The sequence below is a fragment of the Hyperolius riggenbachi genome, chromosome 9, assembly GCF_040937935.1.
Source record: "Hyperolius riggenbachi isolate aHypRig1 chromosome 9, aHypRig1.pri, whole genome shotgun sequence".
In the NCBI taxonomy this organism is placed as follows: Eukaryota; Metazoa; Chordata; class Amphibia; order Anura; family Hyperoliidae; genus Hyperolius; species Hyperolius riggenbachi.
Genome location: NC_090654.1, coordinates 74110802 through 74138728, shown reverse-complemented (window position 1 = coordinate 74138728; position 27927 = coordinate 74110802). Strand labels below are relative to the sequence as shown.

Genomic DNA, 27927 nt, shown 5'->3' with positions numbered 1-27927 from the left:
TAAGGCTTTGTTACTTATTTATGATACAAAAACATGGCGGATGTTATTTAACAGAGTGGGCAGCTAATTGTTCTACAACATTATGGTTTGCATTAGTTCAGCTTCTCAGGTATCATGTCTGCCAGGCAATAGCAAATCCGTACAGGAGTGAGGAAATACCATAAATACAAACAGGATACTGTGCAAGTGTAAGCTACTGGGAATAAACCACTTAGCCAATCAACCTCAACTGTTTTCCAAGCTAACATCCAGGAACATTAAAGAGAAACCGTAACCAAGAATTGAACTTCATACCAATCAGTAGCTGATACCCCCTTTCCAATGAGAAATCTAATCCTTTTCTCAAACGGATCATCAGGGGGCTCTGTATGGCTGATATTGTGGTGAAACCCCTCCACAGTGTGATGTGAGCACCTCACAGCACTGAGGTACTGACATCACACTGTGGGAGCCTTGTTGCATTGTGGGAAATAACAGCTGTTTCCAACTGCCAAAAAAAGCAAGCCGCATCTCCTTCCAGTGACATCACGAGCAGTAAAAATGTCACCATGTGATAAATGTCTGAATGTAAATCAGGGAGAGGAAAGATTTTACAAGGGCAAACATTGACTAAATCATTTATACATAATTATTGTAAAAATTAAGCCCTTTTTTTAATTACATTTTCACTGGAATTCCTCTTTAAGCTGGCCATACATCTACCGATTTTGTGGCCCGGGTGACTGTGGAGGAGTGGCCGGGAGCTGTGCCAGCAGACAGGTGGCAATTCTCCGAGCTTAGGCACATTTAACACTTAAGTGGCCAGGCAGGAGGCACCACTAAGCCGATTCCGGCTTGGCACTCTCTAATCAGAGAGCGATATGTCTCATGGTCGATCTCTCCATACATTTCCTGACATATGGGAACCTTCAGGGCTCGTTTCCACTGTTGCGACGCGATTTCGGCCGCATTCCGACGCTTGTAAAAACGCATGCGGATGCGTTTCCGCATGCGTTTTTACCCGCGATTTCGCATGGCAGGGTGCCATGCGAAATTAACCATGACACTGCCAGGGCTAAATAAAATTGAAAAAGGTGCGAAATCGCACGCGAAATCGCGGGTAAAAATGCATGTAACAAACGCATGCGTTTTTACTATTAAATACATTAGCGGCGATTCGCACGGATTCCCGACGCAGGCGAATTCGTTGGCTCTTTTGTGCGTTTTTTTACCGCTGAAAAAAAACGCACCTCAACAACGCTACAGTGGAAACAGGCCCATCCACTTGCATTACATGTGCGGATCTGCATGTGTTGGACGCATGCAGATTCGCGATAGTGGGAACGAGCCCTCAAAGAAAAGATCCAGCACATACCCCTATAACAGCAGTACGCCCACAATCCATTCCACTCAAACATACGCACGCACACACACACACACTCTACAATTACACCAGATAAGTCAATAAATCGAAAAAACAAAAAAGTTTAATACTTTTTCATCCGCCACCAAAATCACCCCACCTCCCCCAAAATTGATATACAGAAAGGGGGAGGGCAGGGGGAAGGCTGTAGGCTACAGGAAGGACAGAATATAAATATTTGTACATCTCTGTACAAAAAAGGCAACACAGTTCTGCAACATACACAAATAAAAAGTCAGATAAGTTAAGTTAGTGAGCAGCCGATGCTCAGTCAGCAGTATCCACGGTTTGTTAAAAAAAAAAAAAAAAAAAAAGGGGGGGGGGGGGGTGTTACCAGAGTGGCAAGCGGTTCATTAATATATCCAATTCATGGCTGACAGCTTGTATTCCAGAGGTAGGTTTACATCACACTGAAGAGATCTCTGTTCACAAGAACAGCCTGAAATACTCTGTACAAGGAGGAGGAGGGAATCCTGCTAACGGAAGCTAAAACTCCACATTAAAACCATTTTTCTTGCTTTTTGGGGGTTAAATCCCTCAGATGTCTCCTGCCGTCGGTGACCACTATGTCCATTCTCCTGTGTTGTACATGCCGGTTACAGTCCTATGGAAATCAGCTAGTAGTAAAGTGCAGCCAGCATTATGGCAGCAGCACTTTTATGAAGGGAAACAAAGAAGTTGGAGGATCAGAGCTAGTTGGTTGGTGGAGGTCTGACAGCAGTAAACAGTACAGAGGATTAAACCCATTCTTTCAGCACAGAAAAAGAGGTTTTGGGTGGAGTCCTGCTTTAAAAAGAGAACACATTCCTTGTTGGTCACTGTAATACAACACACTGCAGGTTTATTTCAACCTGCATTGTTTTCTGGTAAGCACTAAGGCAGGGTTAACACTTGGCCAAGTTTGAGCACGTTTTTCGCATTCGGAATCGCAAGCTGGCGCACATCCAATGTCAATGGTTACTTCTTCACATTACGCGATTTTACAATCGCATTGCATGATTAAAATTCATGTTTACGTTATATTTTCCATTGCGTTGCTTTAACGTGTTTTTCGCAAATGAAAGCGAATGGTGTTCAAAAAACTGCGTGCATGATTTCCAAGTATGTGAACCTACTCAAACAGTTCACTGGCTATCGTCACGTGATGCCTGTAGATATATGTATATTTTTTAACTAATAAGGCGCGGAGGCTGCCATTTCTGACCACCTATAAAAATATACCCCCTGGGTATACTCAATCACACCATCGTAGTCAGAAGATCAGCATTACAGCCATGTATAGCCGACTTCATTAGTTGGTCAGCAATGGTAGTCTTCATATTGGTCTCATGATTAGTATATGGTAAAATCCTGCTGCACAGGACAAAACGATATAGTTTTGGATAGTGTGTAGGAAGATACCACAGAGGTTTTACTGCTGTTTCCTCAGGAAGGCAAACTTCTCTTGCACAGGAAGTGGCTAAAGCTCTCCTGATGTATCAGACAGCAACAAACACAAGCTTTATGTGTGTCCTGGTTAGGGAAGGGGAATTAGACATTTTATCAAGTTTAACGCTAATGGGAACCTGAAAAAAACCAAAACAAACATACTTACCTATGGAGAGGGAAGGCTCTGGGTCCTGTAGAGCCTTCCCGCTCCTCTCAAGAATCCCTTTATTGCAGCGCAGTCACCGCCCGTAGCAGTATTAAACCGATGGGTCGAATACCGCTGTGTGCTGCTGCAGAAGGAAGTCTTTAGAGGAATTCGGAAGTCTTCGGGAGCCAGAGTGCTCCCAAAGACGGGCAGCTCCGTACTGTACCTGCGCAAGCAGGCTCTCTCGTGAGCTAACGCACGCACAGTACAGAGCAGCCAGTCTTCGGGAGCACTCCTGAAGCCTCCACCGGCAGGGTTTCAAACGGGGGAGCCAGCACTGCAATGGGGGGACCGTGAGGGGTGCGGGAAGGCTCTATAGGACCCAGAGGATTCCCTCTCCTTAGGTATCTCTGCTTTTTTCAGGTTCCCAATAGCTTTAATTACACCACCCCATTTCTTATCCCCCCGGATCATCAGTGTCCGTATCAAGCCATAAAATGTCCTGTGACAGGAATGGAGTAAGAATCTTGTCAGTGAGGACACAGCCAGCAGTGAAATGCTCTAAAATGGTCCTGACCCCTTTCTACACTATCCAAAAAAATAGAAAAAAATTCCTAGAGTTAGGCTTTAGCATGCCTGATGAGGAAGATGTATACAGCTTCCTATAAAGGTTTCCTGACGGTAGTCCTATGGAGGCATGCTACAGAATACCAGATTCCAGCCAGTTCCTGCATCTGGGAGAATACATGGAGGATTCCATACTGTTACACCAAATCCTGTGTGGATTCAGCAGATACAGACAGGTGTGGAGCAGCTTCTGGTCAACGCTGAGTACAGGAGAGAGTCCAGCTATAGTGCAAAGTGAACACTTTCCGGAGGAGGAGGGGAAGGTGCAGTTATCTCGGTCCCAGAACACTCCTGCGGCTGGAGGGAACGGAATAGGAAGCTCCACCCTCCCAGCCACATCATAACACTTCCATCTTTCCTATGGGAGGAGGAGGAGTCTGAGGTTTACTCAAGGTCTTGCAGGTTGATTGTGCTTCCTGTAAACTGGGAGTTGTCGGAGGCGGCGTCATCTTCTGCAGAGGCATGAGGCTCCTGTGGCAGAAACATTCTACATGTGAGAACAGACAAGTGATACACAACTAGCTGCCACGCTTCCCCCTCCCTCATATTGGGCCTTGTCTCATGGGTGACATGGCAATAAGTTTCTAGCCAAAGACGTATCAGCTTTTACCAATCTTCAGTCACTGCACAACTGGAAGTAGGCATTCAAAAAACCATTTAGTTTAGAAAAAGGCTCCTAATGAGGCTCCCCAGGTGCTCCTGTGCCGTCTCATTCCAGCGCTGGCACCCTGGAACAATTAACAACAATAACTGCGGCCTGCACTAACATCTTTCCGCGTAAATAGCCGTGCCCGATCGGGACCGCTTTACTGCGCAGACGCAGTAGAACTGACCTAATCAGGCTCGGCCATTTCGCCTAGGTCCCGAGCGGAAAGCTGTAGTGCACTTGCACGCAGCAGCAAGAAGCAGACTGTCGGGGGTCGCAGCACTGGATCGCCTCTGCTGAGGAGGACATGGGAAGCCTCTTTAGGATGCATAGGCTTCACTCTACCGAGATAAGTAGCCCCCTAGGGACAATATTTTCACTTAAAGAGTCTGAAGCGAGAATAAATCTCGCTTCAGCTCTTATATATAGCAGGGGCATGTGTGCCCCTGCTAAAACGTCGCTATCCCGTGGCTAAACGGGGGTCCCTTACCTCTTAAATCCCCCTCCGTGCAGCACATCCCCTCTTCCGCATTTAGGCAGGGCTAATGGCCGCAGCCCTGCCTCACGTGCGTCTGTCAGCGCGTATCTCCGCCTCTCCCGCGCCCCTCTCAGTCTTCCTTCGCTGAGAGGGGCGGGGTAGAGGCGGCAATGCGCCGCTGATAGACGGCGCTGAGAGGCAGGGCTGCAGCCATTAGCCCTGCCTCAACAGCAGCAAAATCTACGACCAAGCTGGTCGTAGATTTTGCGGGGGGTGGGGGGGGTCTGAGGGGGGGGTTAAGGGACCCCAGTTTAGCCGCGGGAAAGCGGCGCGGGAATATATATAAGCACTGAAGCGAGATTTATTCTCGCTTCAGTGTCTCTTTAAGGGCCACTTTAAAGCACACCTGAAGTGAGCTGAATACATAGGTGGAGATATTAATTTCCTTTTAAACAATGCATATTACCTGTCTGTCCTGCTGAGCCTTTACTAGCTGTAGACCGTGAACAAGCATGCTAATTAGATGTTTCTGACTGGATTAGCTGCATAAAAACAAGGAACACCAAAAGCCCCAATAGTGTAATATGTACTGGTAAATGGTTACTAGATAGAGTAAATATTAATACTCACAAACCAGGGTTACCATTAGGCAACCACTGTAAAGGCAGGTGGGGAGATTTTCCTGGCCCCACTCAGGAATAAGAAGTCGCTCTCTGTAGATGAGAAAAAAGGGGGTTCAACCCTCCACCCAGGGTGGACTCAATATTATGCAGGAGAACAGAGGCGCCAAAAGGATAAAAGGAAGCTAAATGAGCTTAAAAACCAAATTCTTGGTAAATAGAGGAGGTAGTGGTGGACTTACCTCCTCCAAGTAGACACACAACGACTGTAGTAAAGACAGTTTCACAGTATTGATCCCGCTTCATCAGGCAATAACAACGGAGCAATAGCTGTAAACGGAGATAATTGGCTCATAACCCATGTGTAGTCATACAGTCATTAAAGGGACTCCGAGCTCATCTAAAAAATAAAAGTTGTACTCACTCGGGGCTTTTTCCAGCCCAGTGCTGGTCGGGAGGTCCCACGACGGGGTCCTGGCTCCTCTCCTACTCCCCGCTCCGGAATGGCTGACCGGCCGCAGCCCGGGCGACACTCGGCCGAGTGTCGGGCTGCTCCTTCCGCGTATGACGCGGCTGACGTCACACGCCGGCCGCCTCGCGTCATCACGGCGGCCAGCGTGGCAGTACAACTTTTATTTTTTAGATGAGCTCTGAGTCCCTTTAATGACTGTATGACTACACATGGGTTATGAGCCAATTATCTCTGTTTACAGCTATTGCTCCGTTATTGCCTGATGAAGCGGGATCAATCCTGCAAAACACGTTGCATATTTGGAGTTCATAAATATAATATATTGACTGTCTTTTCTACAGTCGTTGTGCGTCTACTTGGAGGAGGCAAGTCCACCACTACCTCCACTATTTACCAAGAATTTGGTTTTTAGGCTCATTAAGCTTCCTTTTATCCTTTTGGCGCCAATGGATTAGCTGCATGCTTGTTCTAGGCGTGTGATTCAGACACCACTGATGATCAGCAGCATGCCAGGTAAGTTGCATTGTTGCAAAGAAAATAAATATGGCAGCCTCCATATCCCTTTCAGTTTAGGTGTATTGAAAAATTTGTCAGCTGTCATTTCTAATGCAAGGCAACTCCTAGCAGACAGTGATGAGCAAACCTTTTTAAAGTGGATCCGAGATAAATTTTTACACATTGCATAATTGTGTTCCTTTCATATAGTTTATAAGGCATTCCTCCAGCCAAATACTTTTGTTTTAATACTCCCCTTCCCTATAAAACTAAACAAGCCTCACCCATAGCTCCTTTTGTGCCTTGGCGCTGTAGCAAGGGCTTATGGGAGCTCAGTCTGGGCAGGAGGAGGAGGTTACTAGCCATTGATTTCAGAGGCAGAGGGGAGGAGGAGAGGGGGGTGAATTTACACACAGGCAAGCTGATAGCATCTCCAGCCCTCAGCCTGTGACAATCAGAACATGGCTGCCCTCATTGTATTACAGGAATAAATAATCATAAACGTTTGAAGCTGTTTGCAGCTAGATATGCTGTGTCAAGTTACTTGTTATAGTTTTTCATCTCGGATCCGCTTTAAAGAGGCAAATCAGATCCATAGTGGATGGGAATGCCCTAAGGTCCATCAGATTTTCATTAGATTCGGTGCTGGTATCAAACCAGACTCCTGCGAAAATGTATTAAAAACACGCATTACAGTGTACACCCTTCTTTAGAAGGATTGTTTGTACATCTCCACTAGCAAGTGTTTGGAGGCCAGAAACCCAAAGCTACATGTTGCACCAGGTCACAGACTCAGGCCCAGTGCACACCAAAACCATTAGCAGATCCACAAAACGCTAGCGGTTTTTGGAGCTGATTTCAGAGCGATTCTAGGCATGATTAGAGACGTTTTCTAAACATGCCAAGCGGTTTTTGGTGCGTTTTTGTGTAGCAGATTACACATATTGTTGCAGTAAAAGCTGTTACTGAACAGCTTCTGTAACAAAAACGCCGGGAAAACTGCTCTGATGTAGCGTTTTTTAGAGCGGTGTGCGTTTTTCAGATACTTCACATTGAGGCAGAAACGCTTCTGCGTACCGCAAACGTGCAACATTGAGGCAGAAACGCTTCTGCGTACCGCAAACGTGCAGCAGGAGGCATGTTTGCGGTTTGCTACAAACCTCAAACAACCGGTGTGCACCATCTGCTTGAAATACATTAGCCAAGCGTTTTTACAGGTCGGCGGATCGCATTCAAAACCACTCGGTGTGCATTGGACCTCACTGCCTGTATCCACATGGATGCTGGAACTGAATGCTTGCTGCATGGTCAGCTGCCAGGAAGCAAGCACCATCAGTCATTGTGTAATTCAACTGAATGGCAGCATTTGTAACCATAGGTGTTCCAGTGGCCGGCATGCTGTGCAGTTATTGCTCATTAGAAAGCTGCAGTGTAGTGAGCAGCTGCTGCCTAGTCAGATATATATGCATAAGACAGGCGTCACCCCTTCTACCCAGCTCAGAGGTGTCAAACTATCATGTAATCATCGGGTCTCCTCTGTTCTTCCCGACAACCACATTCTCTATGCGACCATCCTTTGGCTTGCAATGCATGTCACGTGATCAGCAGTCAGACATGCAGCATAGAGTGTGCAGCAGGAAGAACAGAGGAAACATAATGCAGCGCTGGAGCAGGTAAATATTACAATGCTCCACTGAGCTACTCTACGATGTGGGGAGAGTGTCAGGAAATGAAGCTGTGCAGGCCTGTGCTTTACCAGCAAGACAGGGAATAGGAGTTTGGATCCCCGGAGGGAGCCCCATGGGCTGTTACTGCACTGCTGCTCCACATAAAAGGGTAATTTGGATGGGAAAGCAGTGCATTATGTCTACTGCTTACAATCATGCGCATTTGAAGTTCTCAGGGGACACATTAAAAGGCAAGCCGGGCTGTAGTAGGCCCATGGACCTTGAGTTTCACCCATGAGATCCACCTGAACACTAGAATAGGGCAGTTGATAAGTGATGTACACTGCTGTCAACTACCTGTGTGAATACACCCCAAGTAATGAAGCTATATAGTAAGCATGACAAGTAGACAAGCAGAAGTGCCAAATGCACTTTTTGCAGATTGTCGGCTGGTCACAGTTCACAAGTGCCCTGCTCTAAATTTATGCAGAACCCAGCTTCTAAAAGCAGATCAAGAGCAAGCCTCTATATAAAAAAAAAAAACACTAAAAGAGAATCTACAATACCTGCAGGATGTGCACCGGCAGATCAACCGTAAGCTGCGTGTGAGCTGCTGGAGACTGTGCGCCTAGCTGGAAAGGTAAGTCTCCATCCCCCGCAGGATCATCCTAGTGAAGACACAGGCATAGTAACTACAGGTGGGAAATGGTTTCAGCGAGTCAGTGCATGCGCCTGCTTAATGCTGTTCAACTGCATCCTGAAAGCGGTGCAAGTTATCTCACAGTAAAATGGTCATGAGGGATAAAAATGGGACTTCACTGTTCACTTGGTGAGAGGACTTTCACCTTTTTCCAGAGACAGTAAATGAGCCTCCTGCGAGACTGCAGAGACAGTGTTGCGATTTGACAAGCAGAGCAGCCTACGCAGCATTCCGGAGGATATGCTCACCTGCAGCAGCTGGATCTGTACATACTGCGTCCCTGTGGCCGGGTCCCGCAACGTCAGGCCGCCATTTGGCATAACAACACCGTTACCAAATCGGGTACCAGCCGGAGAGATAGCAGAGTTCTGTTTTGTACCTTTATTTTTCTTCTGAGTAGGTGAAGTTCCTGAAAAAATCCACATAAGACTGTAAACAAACTGCATACATAATACAACAAAGACACAGCAGTATCTGCATACTTAGTAATTGGAGTGCTCAGATTGGGCCTGATGTCATACACTGTGGTAAGAAAGATGTGTGCAGGTAGCGCATGGCAATGTTACTGTAAGGCCTGGTACACACTTTCACTTATGATTGCCCAATCGCTGACCACTTTTACCCACTTCCATGCAGCGTGAGGTTTTACCTACACAATCTGCTCATAGTCTTCAATGTCGGCTGCCCCTCATACTACATGGAGGTGGTAAAACTGGGCAGTGCTTGGCCAATCATAATTGAAAGTGTGTACATAGATTTACTACAGCTGCCAGCATGTCGTATGTTGCCCAGTTACTGTGATTCACATTACCAGCGGTAGTAGCCACAGTTTACTGACTCAAGGCCATTATTTTTGTGCGACGTGTGGCTTCTGCAGCTAATACCTTTTTCTGAAATTCTGAGCTCATGTTGAAAAGAGTAGTAGCTTGTGAGGCAGCTTTCAGGCTCTGAGTGTGGCAGCTGATCATGCCTGGACTGCATTCCCGCTCTATTCCTACTGCAACCAAGAAAGGCACAGCCTAAAGCCACCCTCTTCTCCCCTTAGCCAGTGTGTCTGGCTTATTTACAAAGCAGCCGGAGTTTAGATGCTTCTTCTTTGCTTGTAAGGGTTTTTCTGGATCAACAGAAATATGTGATGGAGAAGGCTGGTGTTGTACTTTGTTCTCTGGATAAACTCGATGGACGTATGTCTTTTTTTTTTTCAACCCAAATAACTATGTAACTATAACTGCTACTGCCTATACAGCGCACCCTAGTGGCTGCAGCTCTGAGTCCATCAGAAGACTAGCGCATTATAAATGTTCTGTGTCTTGTCTAAAAGCTCCTTCCTGCATGCCCAATAGACACAAATGAGATTTCTGCTCACCTGAGCTGCTGGTCCCGCCTTTCTTTTTGCTTTTCACCAGCTGAATGGCTCTGTAGTCTGTCCTGGCCGATCCTCCACTCTCCTGCTGTAAGACAGACTCAGAGTTTAATGGAAAGAAAACTACAATTGCTACACAAGTATACAGGATCTTCTCAAAAAATTAGCATATTGTGATAAAGTTCATTATTTTCAGTAATGTACTGGTAAACATTAGACTTTCATATATTTTAGATTCATTACACACAACTGAAGTAGTTCCAAGCCTTTTATTGTTTTAATATTGATGATTTTGGCATACAGCGCATGAAAACCCAAAATTCCTGTCTCAAAAAATTAGCATATTTCATCCGACCAATAAAAGAAAAGTGTTTTTAAAACATAAAAAGTCAACCTTCAAATAATTATGCTCAGTTATGCACTCAATACTTGGTCGGGAATCCTTTTGCAGAAATTACTGCTTCAATGCGGCGTGGCATGGAGGCAATCAGCCTGTGGCACTGCTCAGGTGTTATGGAGGCCCAGGATGCTTCGATAGCGGCCTTAAGCTCATCCAGATTGTTGGGTCTTGCGTCTCTCAACTTTCTCTTCACAATATCCCACAGATTCTCTATGGGGTTCAGGTCAGGAGAGTTGGCAGGCCAATTGAGCACAGTAATACCATGGTCAGTAAACCATTTACTAGTGGTTTTGGCACTGTGAGCAGGTGCCAGGTCATGCTGAAAAATGTAATCTTTATTAAGCTTTTCAGCAGATGGAAGCATGAACCCACTTTTGAACCAGAAACAGCGGCAGAGGTGCCTGACCTGGGCTACAGAGAAGCAGAACTGGACTGTTGCTCAGTGGTCCAAAGTACTTTTTTCGGATGAAAGCAACTTTTACATGTCATTCAGAAATCAAGGTGCCAGAGTCTGGAGGAAGACTGGGGAGAGGGAAATGCCAAAATGCCTGAAGTCCAGTGTCAAGTACCCACAGTCAGTGATGGTCTGGGGTGCCATGTCAGCTGCTGGTGTTGGTCCACTGTGTTTTATCAAGGGCAGGGTCAATGCAGCTAGCTATCAGGAGATTTTGGAGCACTTCATGCTTCCATCTGCTGAAAAGCTTTATGGAGATGAAGATTTCATTTTTCAGCACGACCTGGCACCTGCTCACAGTGGCAAAACCACTAGTAAATGGTTTACTGACCGTGGTATTACTGTGCTCAATTGGCCTGCCAACTCTCCTGACCTGAACCCCTAGAGAATCTGTGGGATATTGTGAAGAGAAAGTTGAGAGACGCAAGACCCAACACTCTGGATGAGCTTAAGGCCGCTATTGAAGCATCCTGGGCCTCCATAACACCTGAGCAGTGCCACAGGCTGATTGCCTCCATGCCACGCCGCATTGAAGCAGTCATTTCTGCAAAAGGATTCCCGACCAAGTATTGAGTGCATAACTGAACATAATTATTTGAAGGTTGACTTTGTTTTAAAAACACTTTTCTTTTATTGGTCGGATGAAATATGCTAGTTTTTTGAGATAGGAATTTTGGGTTTTCATGAGCTGTATGCCAAAATCATCAATATTAAAACAATAAAAGGATTGGAACTACTTCAGTTGTGTGTAATGAATCTAAAATATATGAAAGTCTAATATTCATCAGTACATTACAGAAAATAATGAACTTTATCCCAATATGCTAATTTTTTTAGAAGATCCTGTATATGCCCCTGTCAACCTACAAGGCAGCAGCATAAAGTCCTCTATGGCAGAGCTGTCAGTTGAAAACAAACAAGGATGTCACACCGCTCTGTGAAACATTTGGGGTGAAGTGCGGCACAGATGCGTCTAGCCTATAGGCTAGAGTTGCATTCTGTAGCTATAGAGGGGGTGAGGAGGTGTTATGTGCAGCACTTAACCGAGCAGTTTCCAGTGGGAGAGGTAAGAAGAACAATGCACTCAGGCTAAGGAGGTCTGTTATGCAAGATCATTCAGCATCACATCAGGGCTGCCATACACATGCTAGATTCTGGGGAAAGATGGCTCTGATCATGCGCCTTGGGCAAGAAGCAACTAGTATGTATGTGTGTTTGGGGTTGATGTACCTGAGATCAAGTACGGTAAATAGCCTGTATTTATGCTGATCTGGAGCTTCCTCCAACCACATGAGGTCCGTGGCTCCCTAGCGGTCCTCCTCAACCACTCTGTTCTGCTGCTATCTGGCCCGGTAATCCAGCAGCACATGCATGTCTACAGGACAGGCACAGAACGCTCCCGGGCAAGTCGCACATGCGCTAAAGAGTGTGGGCAGCCCAATTACCAGGCCAGAGAGGCCCAGGAGGACAGCAAGGGACCGTGCATGCGAAGTGGCCTGAAAACTGGCTGGACTGCAGACTCCACAGTGAAAGAACAGACAGGACCGGACCGACATGGAGGAAGCTAATGGACTAGAGGCTGGAAGAAACCGCAGGTAAGTATAAATCATTTTGCCATCATCCCAGGTTTACTCAAAGAGTAACTGTCAGGCATAGAAATAGAGAATTCATCCTCTATTTCTAACTGTTAAATAAGTAATAAGGCTGCTAAACAGGCAATCCAAAAGTTCATAATCAGTCTTACTTTTCTTTTCCAGGAGAAAATCATTCCCCATGTCTCCTGGCCCTTATCTCGTACATCTTATGCATGGCCGAGTTTTTTTTTATTCCTCCTTTGTTGCTCTCTGATTGGCCGCATCCATGGGCATCCCCTCTCCTCCCCGCAGCATTAGAGAGGGCAGTGGGGAGGAATAAGGGCAACACCCACAGACTCACCTCCTCTTGGTCCGATGGAGTTCCCATCTATACTCTCTGCACTACCGCCGGCAGTAGTGCAGAGTATGGACGGGAACTCCAGCGCCTGGAACCGTGATGAGTCTGTGTGCGCTGCCTTTATTCCTCCCCACTGCCCTTTGTAATGCTGCGGGAAGGAGAGGGGAAGCCGCGGGAGTAAGGGAGGAAAGGACTTCAGGATTGGCTTCAACCTGGCCAGGATAGCAACGGCCAGGAACAGAATTCTCTTTATTTTCTATATAAATTTCACTGAAATCAAAACGTGGACAGCACAATACATCTGTTATGCAAGTAGAGCAAGTATTTATCTACTTACATGTGTTTTTTTCCTGGCATAGTTTGGCTGACAGTGGTTCTTTAAAGTACTTTAAACAAAGCAATTCAAAACAATTCATACTTTCTAATTTCACTGTTGAAAATCTTACCAATACTGAATTTCCAGCACCTGAACTAAAATCCATTTCTTTTTGCGCACTAAAACTTCCGGTGGGATTTGGAAATACAAACTGTGTCACTACTTTACTTCCTTCCTGCTGCTCCAACACCTCGGAGCTGTGCAACAAGCTGCTTTCAGTCTTGATCTGAGTGAGTATTTCTGGCATAGAAGCACTGGCCCCCAGAGTAACAGAAGGTGCAAGGCTAGGTGGATCTATAGCCAGGTTGTTGGTGGAGGTCAGTGCATGTAATTCCTGGCTGGAGCCCCTCATGGATAAGGAAGCCAGAGAGCCCAGGGCCTCAGCATTCACAGTCTGCACGTCATCCAAGTTCAAATTGCCCTGTTGGAGGATGGAGGCCGCAGCACCAAGCAGGAGGGAGCTGTCCAAACCATTATGGGTCTCATTGTTGGTCACAAGCACCAAGGGGTCAACCTGATGCACCAGAGAGTTAGTGTTGGCTGCCAGGTTTCTCACAGAAGACACATCGATGGTCAGTATTCCAGAGTTAACCAGGGTCAGGTCAGCTGAGATTCCAGAAGCGTTTGAGGACACATTGGTGAAGAGAGATGAAATGTCCAGATTACTGAGGTCACTCTGCCCTGAGCTTGTGAGTTCACTGCTAGGAGTGAGAGAGCTGGAGGCTTCCAGATCTGTAACACAAAACATGGAGAACGCGTGAGCAAGGCTAATATTTATAATAGCAAGTCCTAACTAACAGAATGACAATGTAACTACTTAAAGGAAACCTAAAGGGAGAAGGATGTAGAGGCTGCCATATTTATTTTCTTTTAAACAATACATATTACCTGGCTGTCCTGCTGATGCTCTGCCTTTAATACTTTTTTAGCCATAGACCCTGAACATGCATGCAGATCAGGTGCTCTGACTGAAGTCTGACTGGATTAGCTGCATGCTTGTTTCTGGTGTGATTCAGACACTACCAAAGAGTTCAGCAGGATAACCAGGAAACTGGTATTGCTTAAAAGGAAATATAGAGGGCTCGCTTTAGGTTCCCTTTATAGCCAATGTAAATCGGAAAAGAACAAGCAAGCAGATACTTATCTATGGAAAGGAAAGGCTCTGGGTCCTATAGAGCAGTGTTCCCTAACCCTGTCCTCAAGGCCCACCAACAGTGCATGTTTTGTGGAAATCCACACAGGTAGGTAATCATCCCTGCACAAACACTAATTACCCCACCTGTGCACGTTTGTGGTTTCCTACGAAACATGTACTGTTGGTGGCCCTTGAGGACAGGGTTGGGGAACTCTGCAAGCCTTCCCATGCCTCTCACAGTCCCCTCGTTCCAGCGCTCTCACCCCCATTTAAATCTGCGGCAGGCTTTGGACTGCGCATGCATGAGCACGCAGTACTGAGCTGATTGGCTCACATTGATCACAAAGTCAGGAGCCAATGAAACACGCCCCTGACGAGCTCAGAGCTCTACTGTCATACCGACAGCAGAGCAGCACGACGCGCGGTAACCGAAATCTAATGCCGTGGCAGGGATAACAGGTTTTAAATTAAAAAGGTTTGCACACCTGGTTCACACATGTAAACCTCATAAGTAACAAGCAGGGGACCTAATTGGGTGCTCAGTCTGTAAACCAGACCGTAGAAGCGGTCCTACAAACGACGTGAAAAGAATATTGACTCGCACACCAGCAGGAAGTACTTTGCATAAAGATTTGTATTGAGAATAAATGGTACACAAGCCCACATAGGGCAAACCACAAATAGCTTTCTAGCAGAATACAATGGAATATATCAAAGTGGAGAATACATCAACACAATAGCCCTTGGGAGCACATAGCCTCTTAGGGCAAACTTCAGTAATAACATGCCAAGCATTTAGACAAAAACAATAATAACAGCAATACAACTGGTCAGTGAAATAGCTTAAATGACATGTAATAGAGATGTCACATAGGGCTGAATATTACCCTGACAGCGCCGTTTCAGGAGGTTCCTTCCTCACAGGGTATTAAGTAGATGCTCTTTCATGGCTGCTGCAACAACGTCCTGTAAGCTAGTACAATATATACCTGCAGATAGAAAGGCCCACGCCCGCAGGTACCAAACAGGGTGTACATTTCAATTACCAATGCCTGGAAGCAGTTAAAGAACTCCAGCTCAAACTCTTACGTTTAATTGCAGTGTGTACCTCAACTAATGATGCGTCTGTTCACTTCCTGTGTGTAATTATTGACAATATGGAAATTAATCTCTCCATCTGGGACCCATAAAAACAACAAACACCTTGCTATAAAACAGACATTAGGGCTGCACAAGTTATTTTGTGATTAAAAATTATCTTTCCATTTCACATTGTTGTCGGCTATGAATTTTCAAAACTGACTAACTGCACTTATTTCCATGAAGGGTATATGTTCCCTCTGGTGTATTGACTGCCTAGAGATACTCATGTTGATGTGTGAGTAACTAGCTGCACAGAGCAGCTGTTTCCCCTTGTCAACATGGAGTCTAATCTAGTGATTGGCAGCAAGCTTTGACAGTCTCGTCCAACTGTCTGTTTGGAACACTAAGGCCCCTTCCACACTTGCTGCATTCCACTGTGGTGCGACCATACAATGAGGCAAACATGGCAATAAATGTATGTCTCACTGACAATGTAAACTCCATCATACTGTTAATGCACTGCATGCAGTGTGTTACTGCATGGGGATCTGCCACACTCAATGTGAATGCCCCATAGGCCCATCATTGCTTCTGCAACGTGATGCGGAGATATTGTGCAACGCAAAGGTGCAAGTGTGAATGAGGCCTAAAAGTCTGCATTTTGTATAAACAGAAAATAAGTGAAATAGAGTTGAAACGGTAAATAGCTTTTCTCCCTTTTTGCCGTCTTGGAATGCATCCATGTTATATCAAACACCTATAAAGCCCATCTAAAGACTATAATAAACCTTCATTACTGAACAAAATCTAGAATTTCCCAACTGCTCCAATAGACATCACCTTTAAGTAAAAGACATTGAGGCTACTTACACACCAGGACGTTGCATTTAGGGGACGTTATAGGGCACATAACGTGCCCTTAACGCAACGCCTGGTGCTCTCTGATGTGGACGTCAGAGTGAGCCGCGTTGTGCAGCTCACTCTGGCGTCCGTGATGTCGTGATGCGTACTCTTGGACGCATGCGGCATCACGTGGTCCCGCCCGGCCAATCGCCGCACAGAGCGGCCGCTCCAGGAAGTAAACACTGCACGTCACACCGTGCAGTGATTAATTAGCCATGTGCCTGGCCGTTTTCCACTCCTCCCCAACACTACTGAGCATGTGCGCAAGCATAACGCACAGCATGCAGCACTCTCAACGAATGTGCTGCGTTACAATGTAACGCAACGTGGGCACTGAACAGCCCATTGATTTTTCATTACTGTGCGGTGAGGCTGCGTTACAGGTTGCACTAACGTGCGCCTGTAACGTCTCACTGTGAAAGCAGCCTAAAGGGACTCCAAGCACCTTTCATGGGCATGTCTTTAAGACACCGCCCAGTACTGCAAAGTACTTAAAGAAAACCTGTAACAAAAAAAAAATTCCCTGGGGGGTACTCACCTTGGGTAAGGGAAGCCTCCGGAACTTATTGAGGCTTCCCCCGTCCTCCTCGGTCCCATGGCAGTGGCGATAAAGATCCCCGTACAGCAGGGATGTAAATATTTACCTTCCTGGCTCTCCGCTCGGAGATACATGGAAACAGCTGATCGCTGTCGGCCCGCTCTACTGCGCAGGTGCAAGTCTCCATGCGCCTGCGCAGTAGAGCAAACCCAACAGAAATTGGTTATTTTCGCCCATCTCTGTGCAGAAAGACGCAACAGCGCCATCGCTGGAGCGAGGAGAGGTAAATAAATCAGCGCTTGTCGGTGGAGGATTGCCGGACACATTGGGGGAGCCAGCGCTGGATTGCCTGCAGCTACGGGGAGGGGGAAGCCTCAGTGGGACCCTGAGGCTTCCCCCTCCCGAGGTGAGTACCCTCCAGGGGATGTTTTTTTTGTTACAGGTTCTCTTTAAGGATGCATACCTTTCTGTAGCGTGTGCTCTCCTCTTTCATTTGATCCCTGAATCGCCATTCTACACCAAATAGTTTTCGTTTGATTTCAATTTAAAAATTGCGGCTGCCATCTTGGCTATGATATAACTTCAGGGTCACCAGTCTTCTCTGTTAGAGAAGTGCATCACTGAATGAAGCAGGAAGAGGAAATTACACGCATGGCCATTGCAAGAGGCTCCTCGAGAAGGGTCATAGCACGACTTTGTTGGAAGTCGTCTGTCTTAAAGGCATGCCCATGAGAGGTGCTCGGAGTCCCTTTAAGAGTATTTACACTAAAACCTAGCTGCCTGCAGTAAAGCAATTAAAAAAAACAACTCTGAACAAAGTCGACCAAGGCAGAGTGTTATAGTACCTAATGTCCATTTGTAGTCCAACTGTACTCCTTGCAATGTGCAGTGCAGAACTGAAAGGACTTTTTTTTCTCATTTTAGATCTATCCAAACTAAAATAAAGTTTAAGCTAACAATACCTTAGAGACAATAGGTTTTCTTCACAAATGGCAGTTCAGTAAAATCATTTTGGTTGGTAAAATACATCATTCGGTATTTTTTTTTTTTTTCCAAATTCACAAAAGTTTTTTTGCATGAGGCAGAAGTTTGGTAATTTACTGAACAAACATGTTTCAATTCAGTAAGCCCTGCTCAGTAAGTGTCATTTACCAGCCATGTAGCAGGTCAGCGGTGAGGCAGGGAGCTGCGTGTATGACTCAGAGGTATTCTGTGCAGTGTATCCTGTCATCCCTTTAGATCTGCTGCAGCCACCAGGGGGAGCTCTTCTGTATACCAGAATACAGATTTCCACATCTAATGGGATGCAAACAAGCATCCTAAAAAGTCAACTTCCTCTGCATTGATACAGTGAAAGACCCACCGGAAACCCTGTCACATGAAATCAGATTCAGAAGCAGGGCTGTGTGGCTCTCCCTATTGGCTGCCTGGTTCTCCCTAAATGCTGTCTGTGAAATCTACTGCACAGAGAGAGCATGGTGAGAGTGAGTTACCGGCTGCTATAAGCTGGAAAAAAATATCAAACACTTTTGCCCAGTTAAGCTGGCCATACACTGGCCCGATTTGCCGCCGTTTCGACAGCAGATTCGATAACTGGGATCGAATCTGCTGCCAATCGCTCGCGCTACACGCTGAATTTCGATCCATTCCGTCCGATCCAGTCGATCGCGCCGTGCGGAAAATAACCGATCGCCCGCGGGCAAAGAGCGCATCGCTAGCGGCGTTCGAGTGACCGACAACCGACGCAATAGAGCTGCAATACATTACCTGCTCCGCCGGCGCGACTCCCGGGTCTCCGCTCTGGTCTCCGGCATGCTTCCCTTCTTCCTGTCCCGGCAGGAAGTTTAAACAGTAGAGGGCGCTCTACTGTTTAAACTTCCCCCAGACAGGAAGAAGGGAAGCATGCCGGAGGCGTACGAGAGAGAACAGCGCCGGAGACTTGGGCGCAGGACACAGCCGGTATATGGCTGATCCTGCTGCTGCACAAGTCCCGACGTGTTAATTACTATTCCCCCTCCAGGCCGACATGGATAGTGGGGGAATGAAATAATTTGGCTTCCAGCAATTGCTGGAAGCCGAATTATTGTTTTAAAAGCAACTTCAGATCCGTCTTCTGACGGCGCTGAAGTTACTCCCTGTGCCTGCGATAGCCGTAGTTCCTATTACGGCCTATGGTTGCGCCGGCTTCACCCAAGTCTCCTGCGCTGCTGCGCCCAAGTGTCCAGCGCTGGATTTACCGTGTTCGTGCTGGAGACCAGACCAGAGCGGAGAAGAAGAGCGGAGATCCGGGAGTCGCGCCGGCGGAGCAGGTAATGTATGCGGGCGGGGGGGGGAGGGGGGGGGGGGAGCGGCGGCAGCACCACCACAACATATTGTGAACGGTTTCAGGCTGAGATCGGTTCACAATCTGTTTGCAGTAAAGGTAGCCATACGATCCCTCTCTGATCAGATTCGATCAGATAGGGATCTGTCTGTTGGTTGAATCTGATGGCAAATCGACCAGTGTATGGCTACCTTAAACCGAATGCGGAAATCTTTGTGAATTGCAATGTATTTACATTTCTTGGGGTATTTACCTCACAAGCCAGTAATAATTTTTTCTGCTGTAATAGGTTTAGTAACTAGTAACTGGAATTTGGGAAGGTGATCGGTAAAATAAGCTGTTTTCAGCATTACCAAATGCGGTAAATGCTTTGTGAATAGAGCCAAAAATGTGTATTTTTTAGAGAATATATATATATATATATATATATATATATATATATATATATATATATATATATATATATATATATATATATATATATATATATATATATATATATATATATATATATATATATATATATATATATATATATATACACACACACACACACACACACACACACACACACACACACATATATATATATACACATACTTTACTACTTTATTCACTTACTATAATGTTGCAAGTGTTAGCAATCATGATTTAGGCTGTACAGCAGGAGTGCTTTATAAAGGATATGTCTGTATTGTGTATCACCTTTGCTTTACTCAGTGTACCCAGTTACCATCCTCCCAGCTACCTGTGCTGCACAAATGCTATTGCTCACCTCGGCCATGCTGTTTCACCATGTGGGATTTCAGGCTTTGCTTAGAGGTGAAGATCTTGTTGCAGTTGGATACTGAGCATCGAGCTTTTGTGGCGTCCACATCCTGGAGGTGCTTTTTGGAATGAATGTATAGACTGCTTCGGGCAGAAAACTTGGCTCTACACCCTGGAGAAATGAAACAATCCTCTGTCACAGAGAAGAGAGTCTTACTATATATCACTTACCTCTAAACTGATCACATAGCATAAGCTCAGAAAAAGCAATGAACAAAACATGCAATCATTTTTGATTGGATTGGAAGACAGTTTTGCACATACTCTAGAAAAGACTCGGCTGAAACGGGCAATAACGTCCGCCTCTGTGTTAGCGTCTATACAATATTATAAGCGAACCAACCTATTTAGCGAGCTTAAAAGGACAGTTGAAAACTTTGTAGCTGCACCAGTAAGAAAGACAAAAGTAACTATGAAACTGTGAGGGCCCATTTCCACTAGAAACAGTTCGGCTACATAGCCGCATCGCACCGTGGGTGTCCTGAACCTGTTGCACGGCAATGAAACAGGCTCCATTGCGTGCAGATCGGTGCGGAGCGATCCGAGAATATGCAGCATGCTGCAGATTTTTACATGGCCGCATCCGGCCGCTGTCCCCTCCATACACTTCCGCATTGGGAGATTAGAGAGTGATGTGGATGCCAGCGGAAAAGATGCAATGCGGCTAGGTTGTCGCACTCGCATCACTTGTTGGTGGAAACTGGCCCTAAACACTGCATGTGACTCATACAAAAAGTATTAATTGTGCCAGATCATACTGTTTGTCTTCCTTGGAGGACTTATTTTCATTTTATTTATTTTTTTTTGCACAATTTTATCTCCAAACTTTCATTTCCAATCCTTTTTTGTGTAAGAGTGTTGTAGCCTTTCATAAATGAAAGTTACTTAGTCATAAAATCTATATATGAGCAGGATTTCTGTAAAAGGTTACTAACAGTATAATAATATGAGCTTTTCAGAATCACCAAGGATCAGGTGACTTGCATATGAAATGGCAGGTGCTTAAAGCAGTAGGATCAGCCATACTATTCCAGGAAAAAAAACACATATATAAGTAGATAAATACTTGATCTATTTACAGAACACATGTATTGTACTGTCCAAGTTTTGATTTCAGCGAATGTTATATAGTAAATGACGAGAATTCTGTTCCTGGTGGGAGCCATGTCTTTTGCCCACAGTAAAGGCTAACTCGTGATGTAATTTCTGCCCTTTACTTTTTTTCTTGTCTCCTCCAATCGCTGAGTCACCTCAGCCTTGCTTGTAAACACAAGTGATTAGGGGGATCAGGTTTCAGATAAGCAGCAGGCAGGGAAATAAAGGTAAGAGGAGGAATATATTATGTATAAAAAGGACCCCCAGCATGCAATGCTTTGGCACCGACTACTAAAGAGCCAGTGCTCCTAAGGTTTATGATAACTCCAAATCATAACAGCAGAAAATGCAGGATTAGCATCTTTATCACTTAATACACTCAGACCAGTTGCTGTTGAAATTTGATTTTTATGGTGACAATACCGCTTTAAAGAGAATCTGTACTGTCCGATTTGTACAATTAGAAAAAAAAAAAAAAAAAAAAAAAACATACCACTCAAGTCACTGTGATCTCTTTGCCGTTTCCGCCGCTCCCTGCCACAATCCTGGCTTTTAATTGCCAGTTTTAGGCAGTGTTTAAAAAAAAAATATGGCGGATAACCAGGAAGTGGTGTGTGTGTGTGTGTGTGTGTGTGTGTGTGTGTGTGTGTGTGTGTGTGTGTGTGTGTGTGTGTGTGTGTGTGTGTGTGTGGTGTGGGTGTGTGGTGTGTGTGTATTATCTGCACTCCTGTCAGGGATTTCCAGTTTCTCAGCATGACAAGCTGAAACAGAGAGCAGAGGCCTGTCTGTGCAAGATAAACAAAGCACACACACAGAGCATGCAGGGGCCTGCAGAGGGCATGCATAACTTCTCTCTATCACAGCAGAGGCAGCATTCCTCTCTGTGTCGACAAAGCAAAGAAGATTAGTTATATTACAGAGACAGTGCAACTAGTGCAGTGCAACTAGAAAAGGCTGCAGTAATCCAAAGCACATTACAACAGGTATAGGAACGTATAGGATAGAAGACATAAGGCTGAAAATTGTGTTACAGGGTCTGTTTAAGAATAAATGCATTTATAAAAAAAAAATTCACAAGCAGTTAGCCAAAGAGAGGGATTTATGCCCATTTAACTATTTCCAATTAAATGATGGGGACCCAAATGTAAGGCCGTCTTTGCTCTTTCATATTATTATCATTATAGCACGTAAAGCCTTATTCAGTTGGTGGTTAAAACCAAGTCCACCAAAAATGCTTGACATCAGAAAAGAAATGTTTAATTTATTTGCAATAGAAAAATATCTGGTTTTGCAAGCAAAAGAGAAACGAGCAAAGAACTATTTTAAACTCTGGAGGAACTTTATTGTCCATTATTTTACACAGGAGGAAATAAACTTGCTCATGGAAAATTTCAAATATACAACATGGTACTGTACAGAGGATCTTACGGACTCTTTGGGCAGATTGAAAATAAGATCTACGAATCGCTGACACTGTTTATTAAAGGTGTCTTTAGAACCAAAATCCATACAGCAGGTGTGAGGTCCATGCAGAGAGAAGGGGGGGGGGGGGGGATAATGGAAGGGAGGGATGGGAGGAGGGGAGAAAAGGGGGGGGGGGGGAAAGACAACTGTTCCACTGTTTATTTTGTTTATTAAATTGCTCTGAAGATTTGTACTGGTTTGGGGCAATTGTCTAAGAAATGGCTTGTGTATGACTTGTGTGTCTGCTTATGCAGTTTTGTTGTACCTTGCTGCACATGGAACAAATAAAATATGTTTAAAAAAAATTAAAGTTATCCAAAATGCCCCTTCTAGACCTCTGTACCCTACTTATCTAAACCTCCTGGAAGTTCAGTCAGTGGTCTGATAAAATGTGTTTACTGCCTAAAATCTCCCTTCTGCCATGTCCGATGGTGCAGGCATGTTCTCCACTGAAATTAAGGCTCTGTTTTGCACTAGAGTGAACTTAGAGCGGACATTCACACTTGTAACACTGCAACGGATCAGCGGAATCCGTTGCAATAAGTGGACCGCACTTCTGTGCAGTCCGCGATAATCCTGGGCAGGCGGATACGTTCCCCCATGTAGCCTATGGGGGAGCGCCTCCATCCTGGGCTCCAGCCAGACCAAGGCAACCATCGGCTCCCGCTGGCCACACGAAACACACTTAAGAGAATTTTTTTTTAATAAACAGAATACTCCACTTTTAGAGAACCAAAGACAACATTTATGCACTTTTCTTTCTTTAGGAAGCGCTGTCATTTCCTGTACAACAAACAGAACAAGACTTACCCTCCACAGGGCACTCAAAAGGTTTAGTGCCCAGATGAGTAATTTTGTGACCCTTTAAGTGCTCGGCCCTGGTGAATGACTTTCCGCAGCCTTCTACTGGACATGGGTACCGCCGATCATCATCATGCTTTCTTGTATGCAAAAACAGGAACAAGTCAGGCACATTATATACTGAACAGATTGAGTTATTACATGACATTCTCTGCCGTGTAGCAAACATAACAACCAGATCTAAGAAAACACTGATGGGCTCAATCTGAGCAAGCTCCAAGTCAAAGAACTGAATGACCAGTGATTAAATGCCCACCACTGTTACCTGCTTGGTCACAAGAGCATTAAATAGCATCATCTGTTAATCCACTAGCTGTAATCCTCTGGATCAACAGGGATATGTGAGGGAGCAGGCTGCTGTTGTACTTTTTATTCTCTGGTTGAACTCGATGGACTTATGTCTTTTTTCAACCTAAATAACTATGTAACTACTGCAGCCAAATAGACCAGCAGGGCTGCAGGCAACTGGTATTGTTTAAAAGGAAATAAATATGTCAGCCTCCATTTTCTACGCACTTTAGTTGTCCTTTAAACAATGCACATTGCCTGGCAGTCCTGCTGAGCCTCTGCTTCTAGTACTTTTAGCCACAGACTCATTCAGAAACTACTGCAGTTAATGCATTTGAAGAGATCAGCAGGACTGCCAGGCAAAGCCTGTTAAAAGAATTCAATGTTGCAGCCACCATATCCCTCTCAGTTCAGATGTGGTTTCAAACAAAACCAACAAATATTACATATACAAGTATCAGGTGTAAAGAAAGTGACAGAAAAGCGCCACTTGCTAATCATATGGTTTAACATTCATGTGAATTGATCCAAGAACACTGACAGAAGTTACATTTTATCCTGCAAATCATTTCACAAAAGCACTGCAGAATAAATACCTTTTATGCCTTAGTAGCTTTGACATGCTCGTAAAGGATGCACCGCAACATTCAGAGTCACAAACAAAAGGTCTCTCACCTAAGACAAAAGTAAAGTCACACATTAAGAAAATACACGGCCATGCGTGTCCATCATGTTAGTATACACCTTTTCACTTTCGCCATACAAGAAGTACATTTCCCCAAATGTAAAAATGCACTAACGTTTACTCCAATGTCGCTGTCACTTATGGTAGGAAGTGCACAAATCTGACTTTCGACTAGTCCATCTCCTCATGGGGGATTCTAAATATTTAAATTCCTTACAAAAGCATTTCCTGTAAAGGATCTATACCAAGATGCCTACCTCCCTACTCATTTGCACACTGTTTTGGCAGCTGGATGAAGCAATTACCATTGTCACTACCACACCGCTTTGTCGGATTAGGTGCCAACTTGAGCAGGCGATATGCCTTGTATGTCTGTACGAGGCTTGAATTGGCATCCACCAAGCCAAGAGACTTGGGTTTCTGTTATGTTACAGATTTGTTTACCAGGGATGATACAGCACTTATAAAGACTGTAGATAGTGCAAAGGTCCATACACACTTGAAACTTAAGAGGTTGACTAAAATTTGAGACTGCAGTTTGGTCTGCAGTTGTCCCCAAGGGCTCCTCTGTTAGAGTTACTCCTCACTACAGGCAGCTCGCACCCTAACAAGATTGGCAGAGAGACTACCTCTGTGCAACCATTTCAGCTTACAATTATTGCAAGTGTGTGCGGCCATTACACAATACAAGTCCCGCAGAACACACTAAAAGACTGATGCCTACCGTGTTTCCCTAAAAAAATAGTCAGTATTGTATTCATTTTTGCATCAAAAGATGTGCTACGGCTTATTTTCAGGGGGTGTCATATTTCTATGAACACACAAGTTCCTGTGCTGTGTGTCGTCCTGCCTTCCCCACTGTGCTGCCTCTTCCTCTGCTGGATCCACCTCATGCGCCCCTGTGTCCCCCTCTGTACCCGTGTCCTCTTTTATCCCCTTATCCTCCTGTGTCCCTCTATGTCCTCCTCTGTGTATTTCACTGCCCATGGCCTCATGGTGTCCCCCATGTCCTTCAATGTTGCCCTGCATCCTTCTCTTACCCCCAGCTCCATGTCGCGCTGTCCCTGTGTCCTCCGATGTCCTGCTGCATCCTGAGGAGCAGCGAGTGCAGTGATTGGTGCAATAACAGAGCCATGGTTCTGCCCACGAGACCATCGGCTCCAGTAACAACATCAGTTGCCATACCTTTTCCCCGTGCTACTGCTAGGGCTTATTTTCGGGGTAGGGCTTATATTTCGAGCATGCTCAAAATTCCTCCTAGGTCTTACTTTCGGAGGATGTCTTAATTTCAGAGAAAGAGGGTAGCTACAAGGCATAAGAAGCTGTATTCCCTTTACACACATTGATCATGATAGATGACAACATCCCCTGCATCCAGTATGAAGCACATGCTGAGAACAGGCCAGACCTGTGTGACTGCGCAGGTGGATCTTCAGCCTGCAGGCCTTATCGTATTGCTTGTTGCAGCCAGGAAAAGAGCAGATGAATTGTTCCTGTTCCCGGACGTGAGCTCTGTGATGCGAATACAAGGCCGTCATTGTAATAAAAGTCTTGTCACAACCTACAAGAAACCAAAAGAAACGGTTGTAATACTTCAGTCTGAATATAAAAATGTCAGTGTCAGACCTTAAAACAGTAAAGCTTTATAAACCTGAATTATTTGTGAAGTGATTTAACCCACATCAGCTACATGTCACATCCCTGTAAATAGAGCTTTTAAAGCAGACATTGGACATAAATTATTACTATTATTTACAATAGCTGAGATATCAAATCTGAGCTGACTGAACAAGTCACATGGCGAAGCGTGCCTGAAAAGTGTATGAAGGCTCCACCATAGCCTAAACCCAGTTTTGGGGAAGCCATCACTTTGTGTACACGCAAGGTTTGTGCAGACAGGCTGTTTGGCTCACAGCTGAGCAGCACATAATGCTCTAATGAGGAAGGACAGACATGTGAGGAGAAGTACACTGGGGAACTTCATTCCTACAGGAATTTCCAATGCCTTCATTCCTACAGGCATTGGAAAGGTAATCCATGCTAGCAGACAAGTAAATACCATCTATAATGCCTCCTATAGATTTTGCTCATTCATGTAAATGGTTGATATTTAACCGACAATTACCTGGATTTCCACCTTCAGTGTTCTCCCCAGACTCTTTTAGCCGGGTGCTCCACCCGGCTAGATTTGGTGACCACCCGGCTGTCATCGGCTCACCTCTTCACCTCCTCCTATGCTGTAAGCATAGTTGCCCTGCATTTTCATCTCTCCCCACCCGGCTACTTTTTCATGCCACCTGGCTACTATTTCATGCCACCCAGCTGGAAAAAAATTCTGGGGAGAACACTGACCTTGTACCTCTTTAAAGGAATCAGGCGATTTTTAGAAAAATCTGCTTTACTCACCTGGGGCTTTCTCCAGCCCCTTGCAGCCGACTGTCCCACGCTGTCATCGCATGGTGCAGAGGACGACTGCGAGGTCGCCCTTACTACGACTGCATCAAGCGCCGCTGTCAATCACGGCCACATTGTCCATGGCTTACTGCGCAGGCGCAGTAGTTCTGCGCCTGCGCAGTAAGCCGTGGACGACATGGCCGTGCTTGAGGCAGGCGCAGTAAGGGTGACCTCGCGGTAGTCCTCTGCTCTGTGTGGCGACAGCGGAGGTGACAGCGTGGGACAGTCGGCTGTAAGGGGCTGGAGAAAGTCCCAGGTGAGTAAAGCAGATTTTTCTAAAATCGTCTGAAGATTCCTTTAAAGTGAACGGAATATCAGCCATCTTCATCCCCTTATAAACAATGCCAGTTGCCTGGCTGTCACGCTAGGCTTTGTTTTTGAGTCACATGCTGGCGTCACACCAGAGTCAAAGCATCTGATCTGCATGCTCATTCTGGGCAAGTAACAAAGTATTTCTTGAAAAGAGAAAGGATCTGGGCACCAGGTAAGCTCAGTGTTCTCCCCAGGCTTTTAGCTAGGTGCTCCACCCGGCTAGTTTTGGTGAGCACCCGGCTGTCATCGGCTCACCTCCTCCTGTGTTGTAAGCAGAGTTGCTCACAAAAGCACCGTCCCTGCATTATGTCATCTTGCCCCACCCGGCTACTATCTCATGCCACCCGGCTGGAAAACATTCCCAGGGAGAACAATGTAAGCTGCAATGCTAACACCACTTTATTGCATCACACAGCAAACAGACACGGCAAGTGTATGGTGGCCTATACACTTGTTTTGTTTGTTTGCTGTCAAATGCAATAAAGTGGTGTCAGCATTGCAACTTATCTGGTGCCCAGACCCTCTCTCTCTTTTCAAGAATTGGACTGTCTGTTATGTCTGAAAAAACAGTAAATCACCCAAGCTTCAGAGGTAGCCTGGATGCATCTAGTGCCGATCCCTTTCTCTCTACACATAAAACAAAATATTACGGTGGCCATACACCTAGCGATTTGGCTGTACGATCATCCATTCGATGAAATCATTTTATTGAGTAAAAAGTGAGCTCCAGTATACCAAATCGATAAAAAGATC

General features: G+C 45.3%; 1 protein-coding gene across 1 annotated transcript in view; it reads right to left on the bottom strand.

Annotated features, from left to right (window-relative positions):
* Positions 1 to 1448: 1448 nt before the first annotated feature.
* The window catches only part of ZXDC (ZXD family zinc finger C), a 33345-nt gene continuing 6866 nt past the window's right edge, over positions 1449 to 27927 (bottom strand). Inside the window, exons 2-10 of the mRNA XM_068253074.1 lie at positions 25817 to 25969; positions 24320 to 24398; positions 23385 to 23515; positions 19963 to 20127; positions 13276 to 13937; positions 10047 to 10131; positions 8929 to 9089; positions 8547 to 8648; positions 1449 to 4073 (exon numbers count right to left, since the gene is read on the bottom strand). Of these exons, the coding sequence (XP_068109175.1) occupies positions 3987 to 4073; positions 8547 to 8648; positions 8929 to 9089; positions 10047 to 10131; positions 13276 to 13937; positions 19963 to 20127; positions 23385 to 23515; positions 24320 to 24398; positions 25817 to 25969 (1625 nt within the window). The 3' untranslated portion in view covers positions 1449 to 3986. The remainder of the gene's footprint in view (positions 4074 to 8546; positions 8649 to 8928; positions 9090 to 10046; positions 10132 to 13275; positions 13938 to 19962; positions 20128 to 23384; positions 23516 to 24319; positions 24399 to 25816; positions 25970 to 27927) is intronic.